Source organism: Stylophora pistillata, chromosome 3, assembly GCF_964205215.1.
Source record: "Stylophora pistillata chromosome 3, jaStyPist1.2, whole genome shotgun sequence".
Taxonomy (NCBI): domain Eukaryota; kingdom Metazoa; phylum Cnidaria; class Anthozoa; order Scleractinia; family Pocilloporidae; genus Stylophora; species Stylophora pistillata.
Window position 1 is genome coordinate 42,186,764 of NC_142521.1, and position 21,701 is coordinate 42,208,464.

The 21,701-nt window shown below is 38.1% G+C and overlaps 2 protein-coding genes and 1 pseudogene across 4 annotated transcripts in view; 2 read left to right on the forward strand and 1 right to left on the reverse strand.

The window, feature by feature from the left end:
• Window positions 1-2,829: 2,829 nt before the first annotated feature.
• Window positions 2,830-14,089, forward strand: LOC111331764 (DAZ-associated protein 1). The gene is made up of 13 exons (XM_088752359.1): window positions 2,830-2,987; window positions 3,134-3,174; window positions 3,343-3,424; window positions 4,283-4,370; window positions 4,848-4,913; window positions 5,550-5,642; window positions 6,732-6,792; window positions 8,422-8,504; window positions 11,103-11,226; window positions 11,731-11,862; window positions 12,496-12,576; window positions 12,746-12,931; window positions 13,475-14,089. Exons 1-13 carry the CDS (start codon window positions 2,953-2,955, stop codon window positions 13,666-13,668), a joined length of 1,266 nt encoding a protein of 421 aa, XP_088608485.1. The 5' UTR covers window positions 2,830-2,952; the 3' UTR covers window positions 13,669-14,089.
• Window positions 14,090-14,601: 512 nt separating this feature from the next.
• The window catches only part of LOC111331719 (beta-hexosaminidase subunit beta), a 13,750-nt gene continuing 6,650 nt past the window's right edge, over window positions 14,602-21,701 (reverse strand). Inside the window, exons 8-15 of one of the 2 annotated variants that reach the window (XR_015998480.1) lie at window positions 21,204-21,335; window positions 20,732-20,818; window positions 19,805-20,018; window positions 18,775-18,805; window positions 17,931-18,021; window positions 16,167-16,389; window positions 15,433-15,537; window positions 14,924-14,959 (exon numbers count right to left, since the gene is read on the reverse strand). Coding sequence is in view for 1 of the 2 variants with exons in the window: in XM_088752356.1 (XP_088608482.1) it covers window positions 14,896-14,959; window positions 15,433-15,537; window positions 17,931-18,021; window positions 18,775-18,805; window positions 19,805-20,018; window positions 20,732-20,818; window positions 21,204-21,335 (724 nt within the window). In the remaining variant the exon portion in view is untranslated. Of the gene's footprint in view, window positions 14,960-15,432; window positions 15,538-16,166; window positions 16,390-17,930; window positions 18,022-18,774; window positions 18,806-19,804; window positions 20,019-20,731; window positions 20,819-21,203; window positions 21,336-21,701 lie in introns of both variants that reach the window. The other variant, XM_088752356.1, reaches the window with a different exon arrangement.
• LOC148736186 (uncharacterized) overlaps window positions 18,278-21,701 on the forward strand; it is a 300,358-nt pseudogene continuing 296,934 nt past the window's right edge. The window contains exon 1 of the transcript XR_015998481.1: window positions 18,278-18,311. The product of XR_015998481.1 is annotated as an uncharacterized LOC148736186 (transcript). The remainder of the gene's footprint in view (window positions 18,312-21,701) is intronic.

Genomic DNA, 21,701 nt, shown 5'->3' on the forward strand with positions numbered 1-21,701 from the left:
TTCAACCCGCACATGGAAAAAATTGAATTAGAGCTACGTTCGTAATTCTTGGACAATTTCGGCGATGGAAGCGCCAAAGTGGCAGAAGATAGTCAAAGCAATAAAAACAGAAATGACTCCCGTGAGTTTGTTGTGCTACAAACACAGTTGGCTGTCTTTCCTGGCTCACGAAGTAAACAAGTCATTCTTAATTCTTAATGAAATTAAAACGAAATCTTTTTGCAAGATGATAAATCCTTTATTAAACAAGTTTGTTCGGTCAAGATGGCTTGATATTAGCCTCGTTCTTTTTTCGCATTTTCATGGACCGAGACGAACTCAAAGGTTATAAAAATGCAAAAAAAAAAAAAGAACGCAGCCATGACGAGCTTTGCTCAAGAAAAAAAATTCTCAGCAGGCATCGTAAACTGATGCCGAGGTTTGGGGAAGAAGGTGTTGGGTGAAAGCAACCATCCATCGTCCACCACGAAAAACATCCCCGCCGGCATCAACAGACGCTTATCATTCCTCTCATCCGACAAAACCTCCTTCGACCAAGCCGCTCCCGCCTACCAGAAAGCATTAAACACCAGTTGTTACAGCTACACACTCCCCTACGAACCAACGCACACACAAAGTCGCAAGAACCGCTAACGCAACAACATCCTCTGGTACAACCCGCCTTTCACCAAGAACACAAATCATCGACAACCACAACAAAAGAATCCTCACCTCCCACGTAAAGACTAACGCCACCGCCACAACCGACACCTCTACCGCAACAACAACAAGAAATGCAACTGCTGAAAGAAAAACTCATGCCCTCTAGACGGAAACTGTCTCCAACAATCTGTCATACACCAACATATACACGTAAAGACAACAGCACGACAGACACATACATCGGGCTCACTGCAAACGACTTTAAGTCGCGGTACAACAACCACACCTCACTATGTCCAGCCATCTTGACCGACCGAACAAGCTTGAGTTTTAGCGGGGCTCCCACCACCATGGAATATGGTCAACCTCTTTTCGTTTGGTTGTCACGTGACTGACCGAGCGTACGTACTTACGCGCCTTCAGATTGCACGGGTAGGGTTGGGGAGACTATCAAAACGAGGGGAGGGGTGTCTCAGGCGAGTCTTGGCACATCTTTTACGTTATCATTAATAAACGAACTTGGGAGCTCCGCTTTTAGGCTTGGCTAAATCTATTTATTAAAAACTGGATCATTGGATAATGCAATTCAAGACTTTTTATTGGCTTAGCCATTATGGTATATGAGCCAATATACCATAATTTAATATCTGTACATTGTAACATCCAGTTTCTTCTTACAAAATAAAGTCGAGAAGATATGTCTAATATCTTGGAGGCGTTTTTTTTAATAAAACAATTATTCCACTCGCGCCCTTTGGATATGGGATGATTATAGCCAACTCGGCGCTACGCGCCTCGTTGGCTGTCTATCATCTCATATCCAACGCGTGCTCGTGGAATAATTAACAATTATTCGCCTCAGGTTCGGTGAATATCGTCGAATAATCCCCGAGACGAAGTCGAGGGGATTATTCGACAATATTCACCGAACCTGAGGCGAATAATTATTTTAGTATAATTTCAGAGCTGCACAACAGAGAAGTTTCTAAAATCATAACATTTTAGTAACATTTATTAACATTTTAGTTCAACATTTTATAGAAACCGCGCGGAGCGGTTTATATAGCGTCATATAAGGAACCCGCTCGACCAATCAGATTGCTGGAAACTCTTTGTTCAGTTCTGAAATTATACTAATATTAGTACATTACTACGTATGATGCACGATCCTCGCAGTAGATAGCGCTATTTAAGCAATAGCGAAAATCAGACCTGAAAAAAAATCAGGCCTGTACGGGATTCGAACCACTGACCGCTGCGATACTAGTGCAGCGCTCTACCAATTGAGCTAACAAGCCAACTGAGAGCAGGCCGTTAAGTTGATTCGTAATAAACCCGTGAAAGTGATAAATCAGATACAATGAAATATTTGAAGTTCATATATTTTGAACTGCGGTATTAGATACGTATGATGCACGATCCTCGCAGTAGATAGCGCTATTTAAGCAATAGCGAAAATCAGACCCGAAAAAAATCAGGCCTGTACGGGATTCGAACCACTGACCGCTGCGATACTAGAGCAGCGCTCTACCAATTGAGCAAACAAGCCAACTGGGGGCAGGCCGTTAAGTTGATTCGTAATAAACCCGTGAAAGTGATAAATCAGATACAATGAAATATATGAAGTTCATATATTTTGAACTGCGGTATTAGATACGTATGATGCACGATCCTCGCAGTAGATAGCGCTATTTAAGCAATAGCGAAAATCAGACCTGAAAAAAAATCGGGCCTGTGCGGGATTCGAACCACTGACCGCTGCGATACTAGTGCAGCGCTCTACTAATTGAGCTAACAAGCCAACTGGGAGCAGGCCGTTAAGTTGAATCGTAATAAACCCGTGAAAGTGATAAATCAGGTACAATGAAATATATGAAGTTCATATATTTACGAATCAACTTAACGGCCTGCTCCCAGTTGGCTTGTTCGCTCAATTGGTAGAGCGCTGCACTAGTATCGCAGCGGTCAGTGGTTCGAATCCCGTACAGGCCTGATTTTTTTCAGGTCTGATTTTCGCTATTGCTTAAATAGCGCTATCTACTGCGAGGATCGTGCATCATACGTGTCTAATACCGCAGTTCAAAATATATGAACTTCATATATTTCATTGTATCTGATTAGTATATTACTTACACTAGTTTTGTGTGAGTTGTTGAATTGTCTAACGTTCCCGAGAGACCCTGCGGTAAACTCTATTGGGTACATCCGGGATAGTCTTATTACCGCTTTATCGTTGGAGAAGACACCACATTTACTGAGAGGAAAAAAAACCTTCTACTATAGGAGTTTTAACCCTGCATTTTATGCAAAATGGTTAGAGGAGGTACATTAGGAGACGACATTGGGTAGGTTTTGCCCATTATTTTGTTTAGGAAACACCAATGCTCTGGATGGAAGTTCTAAGTTTGGCGTGCATGCAGAAGCTTATCCACCACGTTGGATCTCGCTATTTTAAGCTGTAATCTCAGATATTGTTTTCTTTTCCTTAAAGGAAACTCTTCGTCGGTGGGTTATCACACGAGACGACTCAAGGTATGCCTTAATCATAGCTATCAGGGATGCAGCCGCTAAGCCTAAATTTTACCGACTCCCGCCAAAATTTTTGATCTTCTACATTTTATTTTGTAAACCACGTTGAACTTCAATGAAGGAGTTATTTGCACTTTTCTAATTATGTACCCAATACTATTTCTTACGCAGAATCACTGAAGAATTATTTTTCGTCGTTTGGCGAAGTGACAGATGTTGTTGTAATGAAAGACACAGTGACAAAAAAACCAAGGTACTGTCGTAAAGTTACCATTGTAGCCTCCATGTGTTGGTGTGGTTTTCTTTAAATACATTCTAACTCCTCTTGGGAGTGAAAGTATCTTCTTTTCACTAGTAGAAAGAAAAACGTTCTCAAATTCATGTCACCGTCATTATCCTGTTTGAAAGGCAAGCTTTTTTTCACTTGCCCAGATGTATTTTTTAATGTTTTTTTTAGCGATCAAAACAGTGAAAAATAAGTATCAATCGCTTTATCAGTTTGTTTTAAATCATTTTGGAAATTGCAATGAATGACAGAGTATAAAAATCCTGTCATAGATTTGTGTGGTTTGGATTAAACAACATACCCTGTTTTTAATTGTTATGCTACCTATTTGTTCTTTGTTGATCCATCCTCATACTTGAATGGTATAAATTCTCAAATTAGTTCTTAACCTTAGAAAAATCACACCCTTGCCCCATACCCCCTGCCCCCTTGCCTGTACTGAATTATTAATCATTTTTGCCTTAGTCTGTTAAGTGAGTAATGCCAGTCTTAGATTTACACATACCATATTTTTTAAAATTTGCAAAAGCATTAGACTTGACAAAATTAACTACTAGACCAATCCTATTGTACTGTGCTACTACAATGTATATTACTCCTAGACAAGCTCCATTTTTTACTACTTAGTTTTGTTTTGTGGGCTTGCTGATCTTATATTACAAAAGCAATTGTCTTTGGGGCTAATACAAGCAAAAGTATCCTAATGAGTGTTTTATGTTATTAATTGAATTTGAAGTAAGTCCTTAAGGTGGTAAAAATTGAGTAATCACATTGTATTTGTAGTGGTGGTATTACATATCGAACATTGTGTTTTCTGTCAAAAAGGGGCTTTGGATTTGTGACATTTCAAGATCCAAATTCAGTACAGAAGGTTCTCGGTCATCCGGTACCACATGTTGTGGACAAGAAAACGGTAATTTTTTGTTGTTTGCAAACTGAGATTTTTATGTAGAGTGATATCGGATGACCAGGAGTTGATACAAGATTTTTCTCTCAGTATACATGTACGTATGTTGGTAAGGCCTCTTATGAGGAAGGAGAGTGAGCCAGAGAGAGATGTTATCAACAATGACGGGAAGACTGTGCTTGAGGGTTTATTTTTTTTAAAACTGTTCATATTCCTTCGTAAGATTATTAAGTGAACTGCTTTGAAATTACACAATGGTGCTGTATAGCATAAATTTATTGTCTGTTGGGTAGCGAGACTGGCTTGTTCAGAAAATGGACAGGTTTGGATGTTGTTTGTGAAAAATGAGGTAGAATAATTTGAAAGCATTTACAATTTGTCCCAAAACTCTGTAGTATACATCTTCATGTTTTAAATTTTTTTTTTTCCAGTTCGCAATTGAAGGTATCACCTTATTTTAACAGTTATTGTTTTTATTATCAGATCGATCCTAAGCAAGCAGTACCTCGTGGTCCCGGGCAGGCAGGATCAGTCTCAGTCCAGCCAAGTGTAGGTTAAATTTAATTTCGTAGATAAAGGTTTCAATCTGTTTTAGTCTGGTTCATAATTAACTTGTCACTTAACTAATGCTTGATGTTCCTTGAAGGAGGATGAACAATGTAACTTACTAAAAATAAGTCAGTTACAGAAAAAACAAACATACCTGTTGCAGCCACCAGAATTGCAATTAAAACAAATTGGCAAGAGCAAAAAACTTGTGATTTTTTTTTTTTTTTTTTGGTCAGTTGATTGAGGCCTGGTTTTCTTATGATTTTCCCATTTCCTCTGCTTTATGACACAATTGTAATAGTCCAAGTGATAACGTGGAAACCAGATTTAACATTACTTGGAATATCCAACAAAAGACTATCAATTACAGTCATAATATTGAGTTACTTTGTTGCAATAATTAAGAACCCTTTGAAAACTTACTTTTCCTGTCAATACTTCTCCGACAAAAATTTATTTTTCTTGTAATAAATATTTCAATAACTTAGTTCAAATCATTTTTGTGTTACCACTTTATCTAGGGCCCGTCATAGAGCCATAATTTTTTCCCCTTGATCTCAATTTTAAAGATTCTCTGTACATCTGAGATCTTAAATTCTCATGAATGTGTCAGTAATAATTATTGTTTACCCTCAGAGAGACAATAATGAAATGAAGATTTTTGTTGGAGGAATTGCCAATGGAACCACAGAAGATGACCTAAGCAACTATTTTTCTGCTTATGGCAAGGTAAATGAATACTCGTGAAATTAACCTTTTAATTTTTATGAGTGAAAAAGACAATGTCTCTTTATGACATCAAGAACTATTTTCTTGTTGGTTCTCTCAAAGCAGATTCAATTGTCATGAGATTAACTTCCTCTGAATTGTTTTCACTTTTTAAACCCTTAGAGTAACTAGCAGCCAATTTCTTTGTCAAGTGTCCTTGCTGAGTCCAACATTTAAGTCCTGAGAGTGAATGAGGTGATTGCCAGTTAAAGAGGCTCTCCTCATTGTTACCACGGGAAATGTGAAGAGAACAGTATGGAAATTGTGTATTCTGATGTTGGGGCATAGTGGTTTAAATTAGATAGTAGGGCAGAGAGAATATAAAACTTTCCTTCCTTTGCCCCAACTGCTTGTACCAACACTAAACCAGAGTGAGCTGAAAGGAGTTTTCCAAGGGATAATGTGCTAAAGGCAAAAAAAAATTAAAAGTATATTGCCTTGATAAGTGTTGCTCTGTCACAAGTCTTTGGTGTTCAGGGTGTCAAACAAGGCAAAAAGCAAAATACCTATTGAATACAGTTCTCAGGTTTGTCAAAACTGCTATTTACTACAGTACCTGGTTGTGGATTTAAGGGTACAGATTTATAAACCCAGTTATTTCTTAAATTCAGTGTTGCAGCTCCTCTTAACTAGCAGTTGTTAACTGTAATGATAACTTTGATTAACCCATTGACTCCTAAGAGTGACAGAAATCTAATTTCTCCTTACATTATCATCCCTGAATCACACATGAAGGGCATGAGAAGAAAGAAAATGATCAAATACTAAAGAAGCTCTTGAATGTTCAAGAAATTCTCCTTATCAGCAACTTAGGAAATGTGTGGAAAACAGAATGCAGGATATGCATTATGGCATCCGGTCCTCATCACCAACAATAATCCCTTTCAGGAACTTCTGTTTGGATGAACAGAATACACAATCCAATGAAGAGTTCAGTTCATAATACTCTGATGGAATCAACTTCAGTATTGCCAATCTTTTGTAGAAGGCTTACTTTTGAGAGAAGTTTTGAAGTATAATTGCTAAATCTTCATTGCTATTTCTTTCAAGGTAATACATGTAAACTTGATGTATGAACACAATCAGCCAGATGGAACAAAAAGGATGAGAGGTAATTTTTTGGTCAAATTTTGCTCTCTACCCTATATCTCAGATTAATAAAGAAAATAATGCGGGAATGTGCTGGCTCCTTTGTCATAATCCAGTGCTTTTTTCAATCCTGGTATATCCAGAAAGACAAATTTAACTGCTTATGTCTATACCCAGAACAATGAACACTACTGTCTGGACTGATGGTTTGTACATTTTGAACTTACATACATCCAAAATGTCATTTTGTTCCATATTTTATTTGCACTGACATTTGATATGTATCATGAGAAATGAAACTGTTTCAATTGATGCTTTTACCATGCCAATACACAGATTGCAAACTCATTGCTTCGTGCACTGACCCAAAAAGCATTGTAAACTTGTGCTTGCTATTCTACTGGCATGAGTCGTCACATTCCCCCATTATTTGAACAAAAAAGATTGTGGTTCTTCAACTATATTTGTGTGTGTTGAACTTCTGGATTTGTTCCGGCAGTATCTTTCTTATTTAATTGACTGCCTGTAACTGAGACTTCTCAAGTACCAAAGTTATAATTTTACATACTCTGTACCTCCTAGAGTACTTGAGCTCAATTGGCATCACTCATGTATTTGTTGCAATGCTTAAGGGTGTGCTGGAATGTTTTGAAGGGACTTATGGGAAACTAAAGTTACAATAAGGTTGCTGCAGCACTGTTTAAATTAGCACATTTGGAGTGGGTTTTCTTCATATACTAATGTTATTTATTTAATTATTTCTACTTTAGGTACAACTATGTATTTCAATCTATATTTACTTGTTAGTGCTGTATTTAGTTTTGTTAAGTGGTGTATTGTAACAAGTGTGTGTTTGACAAGCAGGGTCAGATACCACAAGAGTTAAATTTATTTCATTATTCTATACTTTTACAAATGAATAAATTCCTATTTTATTGATTCTTATTATAGATGCAGGTTTGAAATGAAACCTATCATAAGAGTTTTACTCTAGACTACAATAATTAAGGAAATAAAATTTGCTAGTCACTGTTCTTTTTACTCTAAAGGGAGAATTACTTTTATTACTCAGACTATTTAAAACTTGGATTTGAGATAAATTTTTATACGATCATTTATAAATTTGGCATAATGAATTAAAATAGTTTAATTATTGATAGGTAAAACTATTATATTGAAGTTTACAGTACTTAAATAAAACTGGGAAAATCTAGTGTTATCGTGACCCTGTACCAGATTGTAAACTATGTTCATCCTCTAGTTTGTGTGAGCGTCAATTCACTTGAGCAACCTGTGATTAGTATTTGCGTGTATATGTTGCTGTCTCTGTTGTGGGTGTGATGTTTGATGTTAAAGTTGCCATTGTTTTCATGATGGAGGTTCCTTCACAGCCAGTGTTTATCAGCTCAACACAACATCTATGAAAGACTTGCAGCAGCTACACAGAGCTATTTACATCCCAAGTGGTCTGCAGCTGTACATACAGTGTATTGGTCACTGTCAGTACATTCTGCTGCATGATCAGGAGAATTTTGATTACTGGCTGTGTTTTGTTACATGCATGTTTGTTTTGTTTTGCTGTGTGAAGTTGTCACTGTCTGTACTATTCAGGAATTAACTTATTTTATGATATTATATTATACTATATTAGGCTTTGGTTTTGTAACGTTTGATTCAAGCCTACCAGTTGAGAAGACCGCCAATATTCATTATCACCAAATCAATGGAAAAACGGTGTAGTTATTGTTTAGTTACTTAAATATATATATAATGTGTTTTGTATAAGGGAGAAGGGGGGCTATTGTCTTCTTTTAAATACTCCATGGTCAAGTTTAGTAAGCAGTGATTGAGTATTGGAAATGGTTATAAGAAAGATTTAAGATTTGTTGGTTGTGAGTTCTTCTGCAACTCCATGTGCATCTTTAGGGAAAAGGATGTTCCTAAGAATTTTGATGTAAACAAATTTCATGATCACTGATATTGGTTGTTCACAGTTCCTTGCCTATTATGCTTAGTTTAAACTTCACTTATGGCTGCTTGTCTACAATAGCCACAGATCATTCTTGCATTCACTCTCATTTGAACCCTCCTCAATAGAAATGACCACCAAAGCATGTCTTTACTGCCCTACAAAGCTCTCAACAAGGGCTCGTGGTTTAATAAATCACTGAGTTATGAACATGTGATACATGTTCATGTTTCCTTGCCTCTGGATATACATGTGAGAAAGAACAATAGTTATTGTTACTGAATGAGGTTGTTTTATGGGGGAAAGCTATCCATTCCTCTACACAGCACAATGTATGGTTGAACTGGTGGTTCTTCCATAGAGAATTATTTCGTGCTGTGGCCTTTCCTGAAAAGTTGCTGTTAGAGACAACTTCCGAATATTATTAACAGAGAACTGCTGCCAAATGTTGCCGCAAAGCTGTGCTGAGAAGAGATAGGTTTTTGTGAACAAGTCTCCATTTGCAATTTTCACAAATTCTTTACTTTTTGTACTTTTCAGTTTTATCAATGGTCTTTGTGAATGAGACTTGATGTTCAACTACAATAAGTCTTTAAATTAATAATTATTTCTAAGTGTGTCAAGGTAATCTTGCTAGTTCAATTGGAATCTAACATTCCTATTTGGTTACTCACCTGCATTACATGTAAAACTACTTGACTTAAAAGGTACATTAAGAAATCATGTCAGTGTGATGAAATTCTGGCAGGACAAAGTCAAATAAATAGATTTTTTATGCTAGCAAGTTAGGTGCACGACACTTCAACACTTGTTTAACACTTCTATGCTTATGTTTACAAGTATTTTCACTCTGTGTTCCCCGTTTGGGTATTATGAATATTTTCCACAGTTTACTTAGGCAATAATCTACTATGATTTTGCTACACTGAGGCAAAGCTACTGTATCCCATAAACGCATTTTTTAAACTTTTTTTTCATTAAGCTTTATCCACAGGACAATCTAGTTCAACCTAAATAATCTAGAGATGACTTTGATTTAATTTTTTTCCAGCTTCAATAATTTTTGGAAGGAAACTTGTTTCTGAGTACTGCAATGTTTATGTAAATTTTGAATTACTTATGAGTTATTAATTTTTTTTTACCACTGAGTCTGTTTCCTTCTCATCTCTTCTTTCTCTCCAACTATTTTCTAGTTATGGGGAAATAGTCACAATAGGTTTGGTTCAGCATCATACACTCTGTGTCATGTTTGACTAAATAAATAACTTGTTGGATATATCTCTAAACTCATTTGTCTTGCATACTGTTCTTTTGAAATAAGATTGTGTGATCCAAAGACACATCTTTCTCTCAGTTACCTCACTTGAGTGGTTGTGACTGTATTCAAAATTTTTTTTTGCTATTGTTTCTGAGATGTGTACAAAAATGTGTCAGCAGGAGCAGTCTACTAAAAGGTTGTTCAGAATCTTAGTCAAAAAATTTATGAAAGATAATTAAGAAGAAATCTTGTTCCATTTGGATTTATCAGGCTTAAAAAGTCTACAGTTATATTACACCTTTCAAGGCTGATGTTCTGGGTCATGATCATCTTTTTGTAGTTATTCTTAATGTGTATTGAATGTAGTTACTCTTCATGTGCACTACTACTTGCAGTGCTTTCTTTGTATCTTTGTATTCTTTCACTTATTGATGAAACATGATGCTGACAAAAGTAACTATGTCTGAGGTCCTGCATGATTCTTGCAGACTTAACACCCAACTAAGTTGATGCACAAGTTTTACTTGTTTGTTACCTCATTTTGTAGCTATCATGGAAGTTCCTGGCTGCTTCCTTGAATTAGAAACTTCATCTTTTACTTGTACACACTTAAACTGAAGGTTTGGGTTAGATAGTTACACAACTCTTAGTTTTGGCATTTGGGTCTTGAATGATAATTTCGGATACTGGGTATTGATTAGAAGAAACTAAAATGTAATTTTTTTAACGTTTTTACAGTAATCAGGTCATGTAACCACATAATATTTCCTTGGCTAAATTACAAATAGCAGTTTTAGTGATAGTACATAAGTGTAATTTTGGAAATATTTTTTGTAGTGCCACTGCTGTTACTTGGATCTCTTGAAAACAATAAAACAATCACATTGGAAATATAGAATTCCAGGTAAATTCAATTGGATCTCAGGGCCAAAATGACAAGAAATATTTGACTTAGTTCACTCTTTAATTCCTTTAATTGGATTGGCCCGTTTTGTTCAGCTGACCCTGGTAACAGTATTTGGCACACTGGCCAGTCAGTACAACCAACTGTAATTTTCCAAGTCCATAACTTTGTTATAATTTTGTTGTTACTTGTTCATTTCAGGTGGAGGTGAAGAGGGCAGAAAAGCGTGATTCCAAGGCAATGGGACCCATGCAGGGTATGGCTGGCTATCAACAGCAGCATGGGGGCCATCCTGGATATGGTGCAGCTGCATATGCACAAACAGGTACCATAGTTTATAAGTGTCAACTATGATGATGACTTCTGCTAAGGTTGTCAAAAATGCCAGTCACAACTGTTTCCAACAGTCCTTCGGACTTCTCTCACCTGTACAGTCACAATACACCATTAAATGAATATTTTTTTTTGTTCTAAGTTTTTACTGGTAGAACTATCAATATACACAAGTGTATTTGTGAAAGCAAGGCTCTCCACAATGAAATAATTTTCAAACCAGATTGGCAGAGTAACAATTATTATTCTCATCTGTTTCTTTTGTTTCTTGTTTTTGATTTTTCTTTACTTCAGTGTTAATAAAATAAAAGTTTCAGTACTCAATTTTACTTTATTGTGAGACAGACTAGGAATAGAGTAAGATAAATTTGCAGTTAGTAGGGGTTATTATGGCCTTGCAGCTACAGCTTTGATAAGTTCAAAGTTACTCTGAGGTATAAAAACTCTGTCAAGTACATGTTGTTACAAGTGTTTGTGTTGGGTGTCATTTTTTCAGGTCCATATGGCATGCAACATCCAATTGGGATGGGGCGTGGTTTTCCTCCCTATGGTGCCATGGGTCCCGGTGCAGGGGCTGCTGCCTCTGGTTTTGCTGCAGCACCAGGCCCATCTCCTGCATATGGATATGGTAAGTCCCAACAGTTCATCAGCCATCCTAGAATTTTAGTAATATAGTAATAGTAATATAGTTTATATCTGACCACTTGCAGCCCAGAGGCTGAATTACGGGTGCAGTGTAAGGTTGAGAACAGACGTCAGCATATCAGGTGCCTCTGGCAGCTGCTTCAGTCTATCGATCTCACCTTCCCACCCATCCCACCCCAGGGGAGGACATCCATCACACAGTAATCTCGTGTGTGGGAAATTAACGTCTCCTACCCCAACCCTGCAGGAGACGGGACCTCCATTTATTCGTCCCTATCCGAGAAGACTAGAATATCGAACCATTTCTTGATGTTATAGAAAGGTAGCAAATTCTTCTCAATTATTTTAAGACCTTGAGTGTTGGTCCGGCTGAGGCTCGAACCCTCGACCTCCCGCACAACAGTCCAGCGCTCTATCCACTGAGCTAACTGGGAGGCAGTTTTAAATTTTCAATCTTTGTCAATCATCTCAGTTGCAAACCATCCTTGTTCCCTTCCTTGAAGTTATAGAACTCCAAGGAGAATATAGTATTTTCATTAAGTAGAATAGAGTTAGTTGTAGTGATATTGTGTTCTTCAAAGCAACTTGTGTCTTACAGTTGTTTTGGTTGTGATAGGTACAACAGCACCTGGTGTACCAACAGCATATGATCCAAATGCTGCAGCAGCTGCTATGTTTGGTCGAGGTTCCGCTGCAGGTAGAGAATAATGTCACCCTGTTGTTTTGAATATCTAACAGAATGGATGAAGTGACAGGAGTTTTATCTGTATCATGGGCTGGAATGAACTGGCGCAAAACAAGGGGGGAGTGGTGTTGCCTGCATCCCTTTGCCCCTTGTTGTATAAACTGTTTTTTGTTATCTCAAGGTTATGGAACTGGATACGGTGGTGCAGCTGGTGTGGCTAGCCAACAACCATCAGTATCAGGAGCAGGGGCACCAGGAGGGTATCCTGACTATGGCCGGATGCAGGCATCCCAAGCTGGGCAGCCTGGTGCAGGGGCTGGAGCCCCTCATGTCGACAGCGCGGTGGCACCAGACTACTCTGCATACGGTATAAGTGACTTACTTTATGGCCAGGGAGGAGGGGTGGGAAGGGGGGACACTATGGTGTGGACCGCAATATTACTGTAGAAAAAAGTAATGGTGTATACAGTAACAAGCTGTGTGCCCCCCCCCCCCCCCGAAAAAAAAAAAAAAAACATTACGACCTAGTGGAAGTCCTTACCAAGAAGAAATGAATTTTGGGATAATAGTTGACTCCCTCGCTATGTCCCTCAAATGTTACTGCAGATTTTTAAAATATATCAGCGGCCCGATGTTATTGAGCCACTCTAGACGATTCATTGTTTGTGCTAAGATGTATGCTGTAGTTTCTTAGATCTTGTAAAGGGAGACCTAGTTGTCCATAGTAGCGCGATTACATTTGGAACGACATTTCTACCCAGAATCAGAGATAACTGGATGCGAAATGGGGAAAGGAAAGAAAGAATCTCGTTTCCGTTTTAATTTTAATTGCTTTTCCCCTCGTTTTCAACTCAAGCACAGATAATTTCTGTACACTTCCCTTAACTTAAAGCTGTTGTTTTATATGTAGGCCTTGGTAACTACCAGCAACAGCAAGAGTTACAGTACGGCCCAACACGGACTTCATACTCCTCTGAAAGTAGCTTTGGTGCTTACGGCTCTGCCGAGCCCCCTGGTTACACAGGGGCTGGAGCCCCGGCATACGGGGAATCGTTTGGTAGGGGGACTGCTCCATCCCGTGGATTTCACCCGTACGGCCGATGAAGCAGTAGAACGCGCATGATGGATTAATTGCGGATCTTGTTTCATAACACTTTGTTACCGCTTTTCCATTTAATATCCATTTGAAAATTTGAGTTTTTGCTTTTTATGCCACACGATATGTTCAGAGAAGACAGAAATACATTAGTTCGTAGCTGCTGTTACCATAATTTATTGTAAATTGTGAAGGGTTTTTTGGGTTTTACTTATTAAGGTACCTCGACACCGAACATTGTTTGCGCATTACAATTATTATTCCCTTTGGCGAAGCTGCAAATAGAAGTTAGAATTGCAGCTGGTTGGCTGTCCTTTTTCGTAGTGTTATTGGCAGATTTTAGCCTTGGAATTAAGTCTTATCTGTGCAGAGTCGTTTTAGAATAAAATGTGGTCAAACTGCTCATTGCAATTAAATATTGTCACGTCATTTTAGTGTTTCGTTTCTATTGCGCTGTTTTCTATCGTGTTTCGTTTTATTGACTAAACGCCCCCTCCCTTCCCCCCGAGCAGAGAAGACCCACTGGGTTGTTTGGTCGTTTCTTATAGTTACTATGAGTTCATATGGAATTAGCTTTAAACTGAACCATAATTTACTCCAAAAACTGTTTAGTATTACCTCGATGCCGAAAGTACCTTTTCACGGAATCAACGTCAATTTGGCAGTTTCACTTCATTCTAAGTCGCGAGAATTTAACATGCCAATTTTACTCTTTCTTTGCCTTATTTGCGTTCGTTTTTCCCATTTGACAAATTTAAGCACCTCTTTCGCGTTAATTTCTACTACTGGATAGTAAGTTCTTCAGCTTGCGTTCATTTCAGACACCAACTAACACAAGCGTTCACTATTAATGGTGAAATCGTCTTTCTACTTGCCTTTTAAGTGCCCATTTAAACTGATTTTTATCCTTGAGAAAACAAAAAACTTTATAAACCCTCAAACCGACTGAATATCTATATATTTATTTCAATTTGTCCTTGTTTGAAGCTCTAACAGTAATTTCCGACGTGTCACGCCTGCGGGTGAAATCCCTAAAATTTCGTTGAACAGACACAGGTGAATATACCTTAAAGAGCTTTTGACGCAAACGAACAGAACTACATTATACATTGAACTCCTATACCCTATACAAATAAAGAAAAAACGAAATCTTCTCGGACCTAGCCTCTCTCACTTTGTAATTCAAACAAATAAGTGGCGACTGGGAACAAGTTTGTCGTTGAGTCACCACATAACTAAACCCCCCATTCATATCTGCAATACTGAGACCTCACCCCAGGCTCTGCCGGTATTCCACGTCTATGAAAAAAGGAAGAATATACAAAGAAAAGTAATCAATACTGTGCAACCTGAAAGATCGTTTGAGGAAATCCTATCCACCCTTCTTGAAATACAGTATTGTAGCACTCAGAGTAGCTAGGTATCTGTAGCGCAACCCACGTCGAGTGAATCAGGTCGGAGCTAAACGGCTATTACAGATTCGTGAACTAGGCCCACACTTTCTGACTCATTTCCAAAGCATTATTGCCGTGTGACCTTTTTGTTGACAGTAACAATTGAGAGCAAAACAAAAACGCTTGTGTAGGTGAAAATATTTTGCTTCGTTTTGGCTTGAGAGGTAAAAGGAAACTTATAAACGTGTTAGTGGGGTCGTGGCCTGAATCAAATGTATCCCGACTTACAAGAAAAAAAAAGAGCTTTAAGAGTGCGTTTCTGAAATGAGAATAGGAAAGCTTTTAAAGAGCTTGCCACTTAGATAATGTAATCGGTACCTGACGTAACGACACCTGTGCTCCCAGAGTCGCATTTCAGCGTCATTCAAGTCTGTCGTATCCTTACTACTCCACAGTCTCTCTCCTACTGCAAGAGCGCGGGGCCTGGGATGTACAGCAAGAAAACTATCTAAGTCACGGCGACGAATGCATAATAAAGGTTTATACTAAAAATTGTTTCCATATTACAGAGACGATGAAAACAAATAAAAAAAAAACATATTAAAAAAATGTACTAGGAACAATAATAATAACACTAGCGATAACAATAACAACAAAACAATGAATAACAAAATTAAAAAAAAAAAAAGAAAAATACAGTTAAAGCATAAAACCAATTGAGTTTTCATTCTGATTTAAACCTGAGGAATGCAAATGTTCAGCTTATAAAGAACACTTTTTACCATTTAAATTGAGAGTGATTTCATCAAAATGTAGAACTTTATGCAAAGAACGCCAGCACGTTATGGAAAATAAAGAACAGATTGGATGACCTGAGTTGTTAGTATTTGACCAAGTGCGTACACACCCCTCCCCTGACCCAACAACAGTTAACTGATAACAACTTATACTAGGTTTACACTAGAGGAGAGTTTTCCAGATTCGTAATTGTTTCCGGATTCATCAATTTTGGAGTATTCGGATTCGTAGGCGTTAACACTGAAAGGATATTCGGATTCCTGACCGTTTACACACAAAGACAACTCCGGGAACATTCGAAATGGAATGGTTACCAGGCCCAGTGTTGTTTCGTCGTTCGATCGACAAAGTGAAATGCCTCCCCCAAAAAAGGCTAGAGTAGATCCAGATGTCACCGAGGCAAATTTGAGCTGGACAGATGCCAAGCCATCTACGTCGTCGGCGATTAAGTGTGGCTGTCGTAAAACTTCCTTGCAATAATAATTTGCGTTTCCTCAGAAATACTGCGGTACACGTGACAAAATTTATCGCCTGTACCTGCAACAAGATTAGGCAACCGGATATGGTTAGCCAAATGTTGCAAAATTCAACAACTTGCATATTTCTATTCAACAGTTTACAGTTATATTCAACATTTTATATTTATGTTCAACACGCACAACCGGATATGGTTAGCCAAATGTTGCAACATTCAACAACTTGCATATTTTTTATTCAACAACTAATATTTATGCTAATACAAAATATATTTTTATTCAGCAGTTTACAGTTATATTCAACATTTTATATTTATGTTCAACGACACGCATTTTCTTTTCATATTCAACCAAAATTATTTTCATTCAAAAACAATATTTCTTCAACTTCAATAGCTATATATATTTTACTCAACAAAATTAATTGTTCAACTTCAGTCCAAACTTTTTACTCAACAAAAACAGTTATTCAACTTCTACCATGCATAGTTATTTAATGACATACCTTCTGTTATGACTAAGTGTTCGAAAGTTCCCGGACATTCAAAATATCGTCATTCAACAAAATCCCCGTCCAGTCCCCAGTTAAATACGCTGTATTGCGGACCCAGTGCCCCGACCATTAATGCTCATGAATAGAGATGGAGTCGGAAGACGGATCAGGGCGTGATGTTAGGAAAGAATTGACACAAATTGTGAGAGAATGTGTTCGAAATGAGATCGCTCTTCAACGTTCGGGAAGTAATACCTCGTTGTTAATGAGAACGCGCGACCTTATGGCAAGTTCAGCCGGATCTGCGAGCCGAGAGATGACAAATTCTATCGCCTCGGGCATCGTTCCATCTTTTCCCGCCACAGCCACCCCGGTTCCTTCTTCTTCGTCTTCTTTTCACAAGGGAAAAGAGAGGCCCGCAGTTGCAACAAATCATTCACGGCGCCTCAAAGGTAAACAGGAGAAACAAATGAACCATAATCTTCGTATTGGAAGGAATGGGTTTCATGTTTGGGGGGTAGTTCGCGGGCAGGGGCGGAGAATTTTGTTGAATGACGACATTTTGAATGTCCGGGAACTTTCGAACACTTAGTCATAATAGAAGGTATGTCATTAAATAACTATGCATGGAAGAAGTTGACTAATTGTTTTTGTTGAGTAAAAAGTTTGGACTGAAGTTGAACAATTAATTTTGTTGAGTAAAATAAATATAGCTATTGAAGTTGAAGAAATATTGTTGTTGAATGAAAATAATTTTGGTTGGATATGAAAAGAAAATGCGTGTCGTTCCGGATTCAAAAGTTATCGGATTTAAAGTTCCCACTTTAAATTCCGGATTTAAAATCTCTGGAGACATGACCAAACCAGGGAGTTTTTATTTCGGATTCATCCACTTTCGTGTAAACGGCAAAATCAATCCGGTACTAAAACGTTTCGGTTTCATCACGAATCCGGAACAGTTTCCCCTAGTGTAAACCTAGTCTTAGGGTTAATGTTGCGTCAGGGGAGAAGAGGTGCCCAGTTGCTCAGATACTGGAATTTGATCCAGCATATGTCTGAAAAAGACTTTTGTTGGCAAGTAATTTAGCAGGTCAGACGGTAAAGCTCACCACGTTCTTGGTAGTATATTGGCCCCATCAACATACTCTCCCCACATACAGCCAGTACCACCTATCACTAACTCTTTTTGTTCTTCAGTACCTGGAAAAAAATATCCAATCAAAAACACGATTAAAAAATTTTAATTCTATAATCATTTGACACCCTGAGAGAAGGAGGAGGGGAGGCGGCCCAAGCTCTCCTTGAAAACCACACAAGGAACACAATTTGCATATCGATTTATAAGGATTTGTATGGGATTTTCTACAAGATATCCATAGAGATAGTTAAAAGTGATAATAAATAAAAGTGGCTTACCTTAATCCTGGTTTTCTCTTCTTAAAGAGGAGCAAGCAACACACCAGGAGCAAGCAACACACGTATGGAATAAGGTAAGCTAGTTTTATTTAATATTTTCACTTTTGACTATCTCTATGGATATCTTGTAGAAAATCCCATACAAATCCTTATAAATCGATATGCAAATTGTGTTCCTTGTGTGGTTCTCAAAGAGAGCTTTGGCCGCCTGTGGGGATACAGACAGCTACAGCTCCATAGTCTTGTTGAAATCGCTAGGTTCTCACATGCGATGATGAAATGAATGGCGAGGCATCCATCAGCCAACCACTAACTGAATGTCGATTAAGTAAAACAGCAGTAGCAGGGTAGTTTGGATTACATAAACGTCTGACAAAGTGGTCCATTAAGGCTTAACTTTCTATGATAAAGGAAAACTGACGCTCTCATGCCCGTAGAAAACGATTTTTAAGAGGAGAAAACAACAAGAACAACACACCCACATGAAATATGAACAACAAGTTCCATAGCCAAAGAAGTTTTAAACATCTATCTTACCAGTGAAGTCTGTTGGTTCACAGGTGTAATACTACAAAAACAATCCCACAGAAAATAATTTAAAATTTACAAGGAAAAGAATAAACAAGACAAAACGAAGCAAAAGCAAAGAGAATCAAGAAAAACTGGTGATGGAGAATGTTTCCTGCAACGCTTCAGATCGACAACTAGTTTTCACAAAAGCTGTTACTTAACTGCTAACGCGCCCGTCGATATAACGCAGTGGTTTCTCTCAAAAATATCTCCTCGATTTTCAACTTGCTAATCATATTACTACACTGACGATAGATACACTGGTTTGCAATCACGAAAATAGTGGAATGCGCTTCAACCCCGAGCTGTCTATATTTTATCACAACCTTCAAGTACAGGTTATAAGTGCTAAGCGCCCTTAGCACTTTATTTCTGCTATTTACTTAAACCTGGGTTATGCATGAAGGGTTATGCATGAAACTCCTGTAAAAAGTATTTAATAATAAACGTTTTACGTTCCTTGCCGTCTTCTCTAGCGCCAGGGAAGAAAAAAGAAAATCCGCCGAAAACTTAAGGGTCAAATGAGTGTGCTTGTGCAAATGCTGCAGGCGCCAATAGACGGCCTCAAGTATTCTGTAATAGGTAAGGAGAAATACCAAAAAACCTAACCCTCCTGCACGAACGATGTTTTGAAAACTTATAACACTTTTAGTACAGCTCAAAGCCATAGTTAATCGAGGTCAATGCCACGTGACTAGTGAAAAATCATAACAATAACATGCGCCTTTGAAGTTCGCCGGTCTTCATAACCAATCCCCTCGATTAACTAAGTCAAAACCAAATGGTAACGTATCACAGTACGTGCAACTGAATTATCTTTTAAGAAGAAAGAAAACTCTACTCCAATTTCCGTGGCACTGTTTCTTTCTAGCATTTTCCATAACCTCTTAGCGCGAAAAATTAGCGCGCGGCCAACCAAAACAATCTATTACGCATGCCCGGCGATTGACCGCTGTGTTTCCCAGGAAAAAAAAAATGGAATCATGCTCCTAAATACCTTGTCCCAGTCAATTCTATATTTTATTCTGTTCAGGTACCAACAAGCCGACAGAATTGTTCTCAGTCCCTTCTTTGTGACTTTTTCCATTTCCTTTTTCCAGCCCGCTTTCCAAATATTCACCACAGTATCTGGGAGTACTTTAATGTCATTATCCACAACTTCTTGCCACACAATATAACTTTTACCAAGTCCCTCCACGATCGACAGCAGACTGAAAATTAAAGGAAAGATCAACCCAGTTTCAGGTGGTTCACTAAGAGGTCTTTCAACCCCAATATACATATGTACAAAATACAAACTTTTTGGCTAGTATGCTCTTCCAACTAGTTTCGTTTGTCTCCACAGAATGTCTTTAAATCTTTATCGACCGCTGATCTCTCCTACGCCAAATTCCGGGGGCTGCAAGCAATGTCTGCGTTGTGATTGGTAGATTTAGCTTTACTACAGCCTTGTGATTGCCATTTATGAAGTTTAAGGTTTCAATTTGTGATAACTTAACAACTATTCACCGAAGAGGAGCGCTCGAGTTGGCTGACAGTGGATGATATCCACCGCTAGTCACCAACAGCATGTACTAAAACGGTGACATAATGATAAAACACAATATTTTCGGGCGCAAATCCCGCGCGAGTTGCTCAGAGGTGAATAGCAAAGGAGTCTGAGTAGTCAATCAGAGCGCGCCTTTAACGTTATACACTGATTTAAAAAAGATATTGCGTAATGTTGCAATGACGAAACATCTTTTGATTGATTGGAGTTCTGATCTTCAGCAGCCACTGACAAGACAAATGAGCTTTATCCCACGTTTCTCGGACTTTAAAAAGGCGAAAATTGATATTCAAGCACCTTTGAAATAAACTGATTTAATTTATAGTCTACAAGATGAGAAATAAAAAGGAAACATAGCCCAAGGTTTGTTCTTACTGTTGCTCATAATACTGCTCCAGCAAAGAATAGTTTTGTCCATATCCCATTTTCTTCATCCACGTTGTAATGTTCGGATTACTTGCCCTAGCAAATGATAACAAAATGTGACAATAGACGTCAGTATAAAGAACAAAGGAACCAAATTTAATCACATATGTGTATATCGCATTGACAACGGTTGATCTCTGATGAAGCGTTATGAAAACCTTCTTTTGCTGGTGCCTAAATGATGCTCACTTCAAACAGCATAAAATAAGGCAGAAATGAACATTTCATCGATCAAAACGGATCCAATATATACAGAGAAAGGAATCGGAGGAGAAGAAACTGTGGAGACCGAATACAACTTCGTTTCTTTACCCATCGAGTATGAATATCCACTCGCAAGATATCAAGCAAATTAATACAAACGGTTGGGGCAAAGGGGGAGTTCGTGAAGAGCCAAAGTTGCAACATTATCATATCATACCAACATGTGTCCCTAACTTCATCTCCTCCTAAGTGTAGATATTGATCAGGAAACTTTTCAGCAACTTCAGAAAAGAATTTCTTCAGGAAAGTGTAAGTAGAGTCCAGGGTTGGATTGATTGGTCCAAATGTTCTGAAAATAAGGAAACAACAAAAATTAAGGAGAAAGATTAACTAACAGGGATAGAGTGTGAGTGTCCATTTCGGAGAGCTTTCCCTCTCGTAGCGTGGTGATCATTGACAAACATCTGACAGTCTAGACTTCTGCGTATCATACCAGAGTTGAGAATTTAAAGGTAGCGTGGAAAAGTAGGATGAAAAGAAAGATAAAGAGCAGAGGGAAGAGGACTGAATGGCAGCAGGGCTTTGGATGATTAATCTCAATCTTCTATTTAAAACTTCTTATGCCTTAGCTGCACGTGTTCACAGCCTCCTGCTTGCTGTTTTAAGGCACATACACTACTGCCAAAAAAAGGAGTCCTAGCTAAGGTCTAATGAA